General features: G+C 36.5%; 2 protein-coding genes across 7 annotated transcripts; one reads left to right on the top strand and one right to left on the bottom strand.

Moving 5' to 3' along the window:
- Positions 1 to 2,342: 2,342 nt before the first annotated feature.
- On the bottom strand, positions 2,343 to 7,334 carry LOC107996280 (erythroid differentiation-related factor 1). Of its 6 annotated transcripts, none has more exons than XM_062085806.1 (8): positions 7,231 to 7,334; positions 6,930 to 7,125; positions 5,244 to 6,696; positions 4,364 to 5,173; positions 4,112 to 4,291; positions 3,658 to 4,034; positions 3,265 to 3,583; positions 2,343 to 3,195 (listed from the first exon to the last, which is right to left on the bottom strand). In XM_062085806.1, exons 2-8 carry the CDS (start codon positions 6,960 to 6,962, stop codon positions 2,669 to 2,671), a joined length of 3,699 nt encoding a protein of 1,232 aa, XP_061941790.1. In that variant the 5' UTR covers positions 6,963 to 7,125; positions 7,231 to 7,334; the 3' UTR covers positions 2,343 to 2,668. The 6 variants fall into 6 exon arrangements, with proteins under 6 accessions (XP_061941790.1, XP_016909731.1, XP_016909734.1 ...); XM_017054242.2 differs by having other exon boundaries at positions 2,343 to 2,810; positions 2,892 to 3,195; positions 6,930 to 7,291; XM_017054245.2 differs by having other exon boundaries at positions 2,343 to 2,810; positions 2,892 to 3,195; positions 4,376 to 5,173; positions 6,930 to 7,291.
- Positions 7,335 to 7,728: 394 nt separating this feature from the next.
- On the top strand, positions 7,729 to 10,074 carry LOC107993698 (arrestin homolog). The gene is made up of 2 exons (XM_017050251.3): positions 7,729 to 8,020; positions 8,292 to 10,074. The coding sequence occupies exon 2, from the start codon at positions 8,660 to 8,662 to the stop codon at positions 9,782 to 9,784; it is 1,125 nt and encodes a 374-aa protein (XP_016905740.1). The 5' UTR covers positions 7,729 to 8,020; positions 8,292 to 8,659; the 3' UTR covers positions 9,785 to 10,074.
- Positions 10,075 to 10,383: the final 309 nt, after the last annotated feature.

The following is a 10,383-nucleotide window of genomic DNA, read 5'->3' as shown; positions in this document are numbered from 1 at the left end:
AGATAGGAACGCGGCTTGAATTCGAAGGGCTCGAGTGCTTCTGAAAGAGAGACAGGGATCCTCGTGAGCGGAAGGAGAGAGGAGAAAGAAGCATCCTCGCGGAATTCTCTCTTTGTCCGTGCCGAAATTCCATCGGTCGCCGCAAAGAAAAGACGACCGGCTTGGAACGAGCCTAGACTGTCAACCGGCATTTTTTCCTTTTCTTTCACGTCTGACGGATTCATTATGTAATTCGCGTAATGGCGGACTTCTCGACCCACCCCCTCCTCTACTTTTCTCAAGACGTCTTGGAATTCAATTGTTTCAAAGTCGTGGAAACTCCCGACGATGGGGACCAAAGCGAAGAGGGCGAGAAAAGGAGACTTTTTCCCTTTCTTCTTCCACCAGCAGTTTCTTCTTCCTTCCATCCCTTTTCGTATACGTGTACACTTACTTGTGTTCGTTCCTTAATTTTATGTGTATCCGTGCGTCGTCCACGAAGCGAGGGTTCAAACTGGCGCAAAAGACGGCGGTTCGTGGAAAAGCAGGCTATACGAGATCCAACGACCAGAGAAAATAATACCCAGGCCTCTCCCACGGCGACCTTTCAAAGCGGCTACTCAACTTCGCAATTTCGTTTATTGCGTAGTTTGCAAGAGGCTGCGTATCGCCGAGGTTAAATCCGGAGAGGACTCTATTTTTTTTTTTGTTTTCCTTTCCATCCTCTTTCCAAGTTTGGCCTTCCTTCGCTTTGTGGCCTGTCTACGTAAGGGTAGGGTTTATTAAATCCTATTCCTACCATCTAGTCGCGTTTATTCAATGACGCATTCCCCTGTTGAAACAAAAAAAAATATTATACTCCTTCGCTCCTGCTATTCCAGCCTTTTCCAATTTGATCGAGATTGTTCCATCTTCCTTTACTTCATCGTGTGTTCAGGATTCAGACTTCAGAGATATAGAAACAATCATTCGGTATCTTTAACTACTTCTCGAGACGGAAAACTTTATACTTCTCAATGAAGAAGTTCCGCAACCAGTTCCAAAAGAGTCTATCGACTTCCAGACAATCTGAAGATCGTCGGCTTCACCGATCGTAGCAAGATAAAGAAGAAAGAGAAATACTGAACTGTTCCCTCGACGAATTTCTTCGAGGATTAATATTTGCAACATGGATTTCCATGGCGACATTCTGAACAAAACAAATAACGAATGATTCAAGAGACAAACGATATGAATTTTAGCCTCAACAAGCCCGCGGAAACGCAGTTCCGTTTCGGACAGTTGAAAAAAAAGTGAATTTCCAGATTAAACCTATCATTTTACAGCTTGTCGAGTGGAAATACGAGCGATGTGGAATTGAATATATGGGAAATAAACAAGAGGGAAGCTTGATTTTAAAATTTTTCAAACTCGCCTCGAGCTACTTTTCGGATTGTTTATTAAAGATATGATTATTTAATGGTGTGTTACCTGTTGTAAATATAGAGTGACTTTCGAAAAATACTATCTATATCTGTGAGAGTTGTTTACATTATTCATAAATTACATAAATTATTTTTCTTATTCTCGAGTGTATTTGATTTTAATAGATTTTTTTATAAGTATTTCAAATATAGTATTTCGAATTTAATGAAAAGTAGAAGTAGAAAAAGAATATTTTTTATGTATCTTTTATATATCTATGTATCTCAAGTCTCGAATCGAACTTTTGCATTAAATGTATATTAATATTTATTAAATTATTACTTATCGAAATTTCCGGATCAAAATGGTGGACAGCGAATAGAACAAGGTAGATGTAAATACAATATCCAATAATATTCTTGTAACGTTGTAAAGAAAAGCGGTAGTCGAAGAATAATGGAATGAACGAAAAGCCTGAAGGATAAAATCAAAAAGATCAAGTTACAAATATCAGGAAAAGACATTGGAACACTAAGGAATAGGAAAAAAAAGATAAAGAAAAAGAAATCACGACCAACCTTTATTCACGCTTCTTTGTTTTATTTTTGACACACATCTCATTATCCCCATCTCCTTAAGAGGATCGAACATGAGGATTGCAAATAAGAGTCTGTTATCCTCCAACACTCAAATATCGTACAATTTTCGACGAAACAAACAAGATAAATTGTTTCTTTGGCTTCGTTAAATTTACTTGACAAACATAAGATTGTTTCGAACGATGATCGTACGACAAGCGCGCCAAAGTGCATTCATATGCCCTCTGTGAATGATTCATTGAACTAAAATATGTCTGAAATTTAAATTGGGAATAAGGATAGATATGTAACATATCATATATATGTTGTGTGTGTATGTGTGTGTGTGTGTGTGTGTGTGAAAGTCGAACAAATCAGAGATATGATTCGTATAAGCTATTTATTTTTGGCTTATAAATCATATATAAATAAGAGTTTCGATTTCACTATGTACACACTAGAATAAAAAAAAGTCTTCGATATTTCAAATATAATGAATTAAATAACATCATCCCCGCCTAGGTTTTATCTCGCAAATGAAATAACGACCAGCGTCAATGACCAAATACGAAGGACCTTTTTAAAGGACTAGGGGAATTAATAGTTTAATATCGACCAAACTTCATCGATGTCGAGAAGAATTCATTGGTCGAAACCTTATATGTTATTTTCAAACTGGCACACAGACAATATATACACTTATCCGTTCAAGATTCTGAAGATGGTAACATTTTTTCCAATTCTCGTAAAAGTTGTGCAATATGTTGTATCAACTTGAAACCAGTCATCGTAACTGGCCGTAATGTTTTACTATAACATTGTTTATATAAATTAGTAAGAGTTTCTGATCTGAAATATATACATAAATAAAATATGTTTAAAAATAACATGAAGAATGTAATGAAATTAAAAAAAAAAAAAAAAACATACTCTTTTTTACTATTGTTACTATTCTTAGTAACAAATAATTTTGTTAAAGATCGCAATATAAATTGTAACCGCTGTTCTAGTAGTATCACTAAACTTTCTTCATCTTCTATCAATTTTTGCTCATCAACTTTTCCTTCTTCGAAACTTTCTTTCCCTATTTTAGTGCTAACAGCATTTACATTTTCAACCTTCTGCTTTTGAGAATTGTTCCTATCACATAATATATCAATAATAGGTTTACATTGTAAAATTAATTGAAGTCCATTTTGATATGCTTTCAACTTGCCATTAAAAGTTGTGGTACCTGCAATATAATGCTAATTCATAAAATAAATCAAATATCAATAAAATCAAATCGAAAAAAAATACATACAACGAGCTTGATGTTCGGCTAAAGCTACTCTTTCCATTTGAACTGTTAGAAACTCTGTAGTTTGTTCCAAAGCTAACAAAAGTTTTGCAGCTTTATCATAATATAGCTTACACAATTGCAAGCTTGTTTTTCTTTTAATATTATCCGTATCTGGTTCATATTCTCTATATACACGATGATATAAAGATGCGAGTCGATGTTGAATAGTTGCAGCCCGAAATTGATAAACTGGTTGTCGTGGTCCGGGCGTTTCAATATCACAATGCTTTAGAGCTTTCTGTAAGATATCGACAACTTCTCGTTCTAACTCTTCTTCGGTCTAAAATTATAATAAAAGATATAATAGATACAAAAAAAAAATTTAAAAAAATAAAAAAAAATTAATGAACATACTTTGCATCCGGTTGTAGGATAATCTTGCAACAACGTAGCCATTGTAAATAAAGTAGTAGATAAATCCCATGTAATAGTATCCCAAATCATAGGATTTGATTTTCTAGAACTTAAAACTTGCAAAGCTTTCTGATAACTCGCAAGTGCTTTATTATAAAAGTGACGTTCTTGAGTGTTTTGCTTTACATGCATGTGTGCACATAATCGCATGAGTCTTCCTGTATTTGAATGTAAAAGTGCTAAGTTCGCTTCGTCATGAACTGTTTCAAATGCTTTCACGCCCGCTTCTAAATGAGTTAACGATCGAGTAAGCAATGCTGATACTCCATGTGAAGAATTTGATGTTTCTTCTACCAAATTTTCTTGTTGATATCGTGCTGTAAAGATAGTATATTTTTTACATTTATAACATATATTTTTCCTAGAAAAAGGAAATGAAAATAAAAATTCTTACTTCCAGCTTGATTCATGTAAAGCACACCTAATTCATTATGAATGTTTCCTAGCCGTCTTAGAAGATTATTTTTATCCATATCCAATGGTTCTAGAGATAACGCTTTTTCATAGCATTTATAAGATGCTACTAAAGTAGATTCTAAACTTTCTAGTCGTTGTGGTAGTAATTCAGCACCATCTACAATTCAAAATATTTAAAATAAGTAATGAGCTGTATGAAAATACATTTTTTTTATATATATTTTTTTACCTATATACATACTCGAATCCAAATCTTCTATTCTACATATATCTTCGACAATTCTTTCTTCAATTTCACTTTTTATTTCATAATCTTTTCTATGTTTCTCGACGTTACACCAATCTTGCACAGCCATAAAACAACAATCCCCTGCGCGCCCTAACAGATAACTTATAGATTTATCATTTCGTATATCACAAAATATCTCCAATATTTTTTGGCATCTTAAAACGGCTAACATATATCTCAGGGACGCGCCGTAATTTCTATTGACATATTCATTTTCAGCGAGCACGGCAAAAATTAATGAAGCCTTTTCATACAATAATGTTTTTAAATGAATATTCCAACTAACATTATCGCTTTTTTTGGGCGCTTGCCATGTAGGTAAAGTTTCAGCTTTAAGCTTACACAGCAATGCTTTTGCTTCATTCTCATGAGGTTCCATTTTTGCAATGACTTTCTCAAGTTTCTTTACTTTCTTCTGTTTTGATCTTTTTTTATGAGTAGGACTGTTGTTTATCGAGCTCACTTCAGTTTCAATTTCTTTTTTATCTTCTTTCAATGAGATATAAGGCATTGGAATGGCCTGAAAAGGTTTAGCCATATTCAAATGATTCTCTTCATATACTCTTTTCTTTTGTTCCTTTTCTTCTTCTTCCTTACGTTCTTCTTCTGAATTATCATCAATGGGAAAATATTGTAAACATTCAAGTCCGTGACAAACGTGATCTAAAGCGGCTAAACATCTTTCTTCGATAGTACCCGAAATTGGTGGTGGCTTATACTTAGGTTCTTCGCATTCCGCATGTTCTTTAACTAAAAAAAAATTTATTTTTTAATTTACTTATTCATATATAAAAAAAAATATATAAAAGATTAAACTTACTATTAGCCAATGTTAAAGACTTAAATGCAGCTTCTTCAAATTCTTCTTCCAAATCTTTTTCATTCTCATGATTAATACTAGATTCACTTTGCGTATCTTCTTCATCACTCTGATCCGACAAACCTGGACTAGCAGGATCTGTATCAGATGGTATATAAAGATCAGATAACATAAAATGTGCAGATGTTACAATCTGTGGGTACTTTTCTTTAGTCAATAATTGTATGCAATTTTTCAATAACATTCTAATAGTACCCTGTTGCCTATGATAATCAGAGGAATATTTCATATTACGAGCTACTCTATACAGTAACATAGCAACAGGTACAGTGAATGGATTTTGGCCCTTTTCATCTGATAAATCATGACACAGAGAAGTTAAATCGTATAATTTTACTACATCATCATCCTTCCCTTTGAATAACCAATACGTGTGTCCAGCTTTAGTTGCATTATTCTTTAAGAAACTTAAGATATTTTGTGCAACATCTCTAATAACTTTAGGACTGAATTTAGAATGATCCAAATTAGGAAGATCTTCTGTTTTGATTAGTTCATACTTTTGCACAATACCATTCAAGTGATAACACATAACCACTTCTGGTACATTACACATCAAATTGTCTAACCAATAATCTATACCGGTTAAAACATTAATGGGTTTAGTCATATCTCTCAATCTAAGGCTTATACATGGATGAGTTTGCCCTCCAAATATCGGCATATCAGTACCAATAAGCATCTGTATATTCTCAAAAGTCCAGACAATATTCCTCGCAAAATTATGGTTATAATTTGGATCCGGTACTTTTTCTTCTTGAGAAGGTTCTGGTAAACAAGGTTCTAAAGTTTTCACAGGTAATTGTGGTTTGGTATGTTGTTCTTTGTTATCCGCCACTACTATTGAGTGATATAAAAACTTAGATACCAAGTTTCTTTGTTGCAAAGTATTTCTATTGTTTGTTTTATGAAACAAACATTTTTCTTTATCTCCTAGATTCTGAAAAATATGCTCATAAAAAAATTTCTTTAACCACTCCCAATCACTCTCTGCTTGTCTAAGCAAATATTTATGAATGTCAAAATCGTCTAACAATAACGTATTTTCTATTCTGTGAACCACCATTGATATGACTCCATGATTGTAAGGCAATTTTAACAATTTTTTTATGTTTTCTGCATCCGACACAACATCAACTTCCCCTACACAATCAGGGAACATATGTGCCATACGAAAACTAGAAAAACCAGAAGTTTGAGACCAAACACTTTGCAAGCCATAACTCTCTGCAGAACTGCTGAGCCAATTGCTTGGTGGTAAATTTAAGTCCGTATTGCATTGTAATTGAGCATAAGTCGCAGGCGTTTGAACGGCCGAATATTTTACAACGGCGGTAGACTTGACCGGTTTCTTGGATGAATCAGATGGTATAGCCAGAGGCATAGGATTGACCTAAAATTATACGTATATATAACATTAAAAAAATACCATATCACGTTTATATTTAACATGTTTATTACAATTTTCATTCTACAGTGAATAAAATTAGTAATACATTCAGTATATTGTTTACGAACAGTAGCACAATGAAGTGCTTCTAATATAGAGTAAAAAACGATTCTCGATAAAATAACGGTATTAAAATAAGATATTTCACATCAGTGATCGAAAAGAATATTACTTACAGTATCATATTTGGAATCCGTACTTTCTGACATTTTTAATTTCGAATGATGTCACTCGCGTCTCTCAAAACTTGTCGTTATGTTCCAAAATTTCTAGAAGGAACCAGAGTGTATCGAAATCTCAACCACTCTCATAACGCATAACCACTGATTATGTGATATACGGAGGAAGGTTGCAACATTTACAAACAGTTTCCTACAATAACAATTTTATTCTGTATTATCACTTGAAAAAAATATCGAAATTTTTCAACACAGATAAAAATATAATAAAGAATAGGCTTAATGATTTTTAACAAACGTTTTTCAACAAATTTTTTAATCTCATTAATCTCGGGAATATTAGAATTCCTTTAATTTCATTCATAGTGTGAGACAAGGAAAGCAAATAGTGGAACAAGGACAGAGATAGGGTAAAAATATTGAAATCAGCGCCATCTCTAGAGTGCCGCAAATGAAACATAAAAACAAAGGACAGAAAATAGTAGAAGAAGGATAGAGATAGGATAAGAATTGATCGTCAGCGCCATCTCTTGAATATCAAAGTTACTTTCTTTCAATAGGAAGATAAAGTAGAGTAAGAATTAAACAGTAACGCCATCTCTCGTATACCTTTAGAAATATAATTCTTTATAGAGATTCTCTTAATACTCGAAAGATGGCGTTAACGATCAATTCTTATTCTATCTCTGTCCTTCTCTTGCTATTTTCTGTCCTTTCTTTTTGTGTTTCATTTGCGGCACACTGAAGATGGCGCTGATTTCAATATTTTTATCCTATCTCTGTCCTTCTTCCACTATTTGCTTTCCTTGTCTATGCTAACTCGGTGCGTGACCACAGACGAAGTACGAGATGTTGTCAATCGAATACACTTTCATCATTTTCTCTTTCAAAACTACGATGTATCTTCATCTCTAATGTAAAAATGACATAACAGTTATTATATTCTCAGCTTTATAATGTATCTCTGAGACAATAACCTCACAAAGCGTAATACGTATCTTGATATATGACGCAAGTGTTTTGACGCGAAGAACTGCTCGACAACGGTGGGATTTAAACACATCGAAACTCAGTCAACAAAGAAGCCAGTAAGAAATTTCGAAAGCATTCCATCGAAAGAAAAAAAAATGTTATAGAAGATATATTTATATATTCTTGCGATATTTACCGAGTGGAATTAGCAATAAATAATTATTGGAAATAATTATTTAGTTTAATTATTCAACGATTTTTCAAGAAATACGAAGGAATAAAAAGAGACATAGGAAAAAACGATCAAAAATAAAGTTCAATAATCGTAAAACTCATAATCTCGTCATCGTAAGTCGCTTATATCGTAACAGTTGTTTCTTATTTCAGCTCGGTGTGGGAAAGGATCGAAGCAGCAAGAAGCATAATAGAAATAGATTATAACGACAAAACGAAGCCCACGAAGAGCCGATGTTCGATTCAGTTGAAAGTGTAGCGTGTTCACCGGTGAAACAAAGTATGAAGAAACAAAGTATATTATCTCTATCCTCTCGGTTTGGAATAATAGCGCGAAAAAGGTTAGGAGCGACGCGAGCAAAAAGACCCGATTTATCCGCAACGTTGAACGGATTATGAAGCCCTGAAAGAACTTGACGTCACTGGTACCGCGTTTATATATAAGATGGGGAACGCCACCCTCAGAATCCAGTCAACGACGGGAGGTGATCAACGATCACAGAGGGAACTTGGTCGCAGGCATGGTGGTGAATTTCAAGGTGTACAAGAAATGCTCGCCGAACGGCAAAATCTCTCTGTACCTGGGCAAGAGAGATTACATCGACTATCTGTCCGGTATCGAGCCGGTCGATGGAGTGATACTTCTCGATCAAGACTACGTGGACACAGGTAGGAAGGTGTGGGGCCAGCTAATTTGCAGCTTCCGTTACGGGCGGGAGGAGGACGAGGTGATGGGCCTGAACTTCCAAAAGGATCTCTACTTGATCTCGGAGCAACTGTTCCCGGTCAACAAGAAACGGGAGGAGAATCTGACCAAGCTTCAGGATCGTCTGTTGCAAAAACTAGGACCGAACGCGGTTCCCTTCACCTTCAAGTTCTCTCAATCCGCCCCATCGAGCGTCACTCTGCAACAAGGGGAGGACGAGGCGGGCGAGCCTTGCGGAGTGAACTACTACGTGAAGATCTACTGCGGAGAGACGGAGACCGACGTAACTCACAAGAGGAGCACCGTAATCATGGGGGTAAGGAAGATCCAGTACGCGCCCACGAAGCAAGGCCGGCAGCCTTGCACCGTGGTGCGAAAGGACTTCTTGCTGAGCCCCGGCGACCTGGAACTGGAGGTCACGTTGGACAAACAGCTGTACCATCACGGGGAGAGGATAGCCGTGAACGTGTGCGTGAGAAACAACAGCAACAAGGTGGTGAAGAAGATCAAGGCGTTGGTCCAGCAGGGTATCGACGTGGTCATCTTCCAAAACGGCCAATTCAGAACTGTGATCGACGCGGTGGAGACCCAGGACGGTTGCCCTATCAATCCTGGCTCGAACCTGACCAAGGTTCTTTACCTGAAACCGGAGCTGGAGAACAACAAGCATCGAAGGGGCATCGCGTTGGACGGTCGGTTGAAGAGAGAGGAGAGCGAATTGGCATCCAGCACTCTGCTTCTCTCGCCGGACATACGCGAATCCTTCGGCATCGTGGTCTCGTACGCCGTCAAGGTGAAGCTGTACCTGGGCGCGCTGAGCGGGGAATTGTCCGCCGAGCTGCCGTTCATCCTGATGCGGCCGAAACCCGTCGACCGGATCAAGGTGGCGAACGAGGAGGTGGAGAACGCGAAGGAGGTGGAAAAGCCGATCGCCAGCTAGAGAGAGGGCATCTCGAACGACGTACTCTCTACTGGCTAACGACCTTCGATCTCCGCCATTTTCATGGATGCAACCAAATAATCCAATCCCGAAGGAACGAGATCCTTCCGTTTGTATCGCGTTTTCGAAAATTCAAACTATTTTTCCATATACGTATACACATACATATAAATATATACACGATGTTGAACATGTATTTGAATATTTAAAAAAAAAGAAAACAATTATTGTAAGTCATAAATTATTTGCTGTAATGGAATCGGGGAAATATATTGGAAAATTGATAAGAATTTTTTTTCCATTCAAGATTCGATGATGATATTGGAATCGATGATTTAAAGGGATCTTGGCAACGGGGCAAGCGTTAAAGCGAATGGTCCAGAGTATACTCGAAGTGGGTTAACGATTCTAGGAATCTGATGCTATCGATCATCGCTACTAGCCTGGATGAAAGTGAATCGTCCCAAGTAATCGAAACACATTTCACGCAAAATGTGTGTACGCGTTGGGCAGCGATATGTTCGTGGATCGAGCGTAATTGTGGAACTCCACAGGAATAAATCACACGTATATTGCGATAAAACCACCATTTTCGTTCC

Source organism: Apis cerana, linkage group LG15 (assembly GCF_029169275.1).
Source record: "Apis cerana isolate GH-2021 linkage group LG15, AcerK_1.0, whole genome shotgun sequence".
Lineage (NCBI taxonomy): Eukaryota > Metazoa > Arthropoda > Insecta > Hymenoptera > Apidae > Apis > Apis cerana.
Note: the sequence above shows the minus strand (reverse complement) of the source record. Positions and strands in the feature narration are given on the sequence as shown.

What these genes read in the sequence shown, in the direction of transcription:
- LOC107996280 (XM_062085806.1), bottom strand. Translation starts at nt 6,962, where the DNA reads ATGTCAGAAAGTACGGATTCCAAATATGATACT. An exon ending in CGGATTCCAAATATGATACT is followed by an intron (nt 6,697 to 6,929) that starts GTAAGTAATATT and finishes GTATAATTTTAG; the next exon opens with GTCAATCCTATGCCTCTGGC. An exon ending in GGATTCGAGTATGTATATAG is followed by an intron (nt 4,292 to 4,363) that starts GTAAAAAAATAT and finishes TTTGAATTGTAG; the next exon opens with ATGGTGCTGAATTACTACCA.
- LOC107993698 (XM_017050251.3), top strand. Translation starts at nt 8,660, where the DNA reads ATGGTGGTGAATTTCAAGGTGTACAAGAAATGCTCGCCGAACGGCAAA.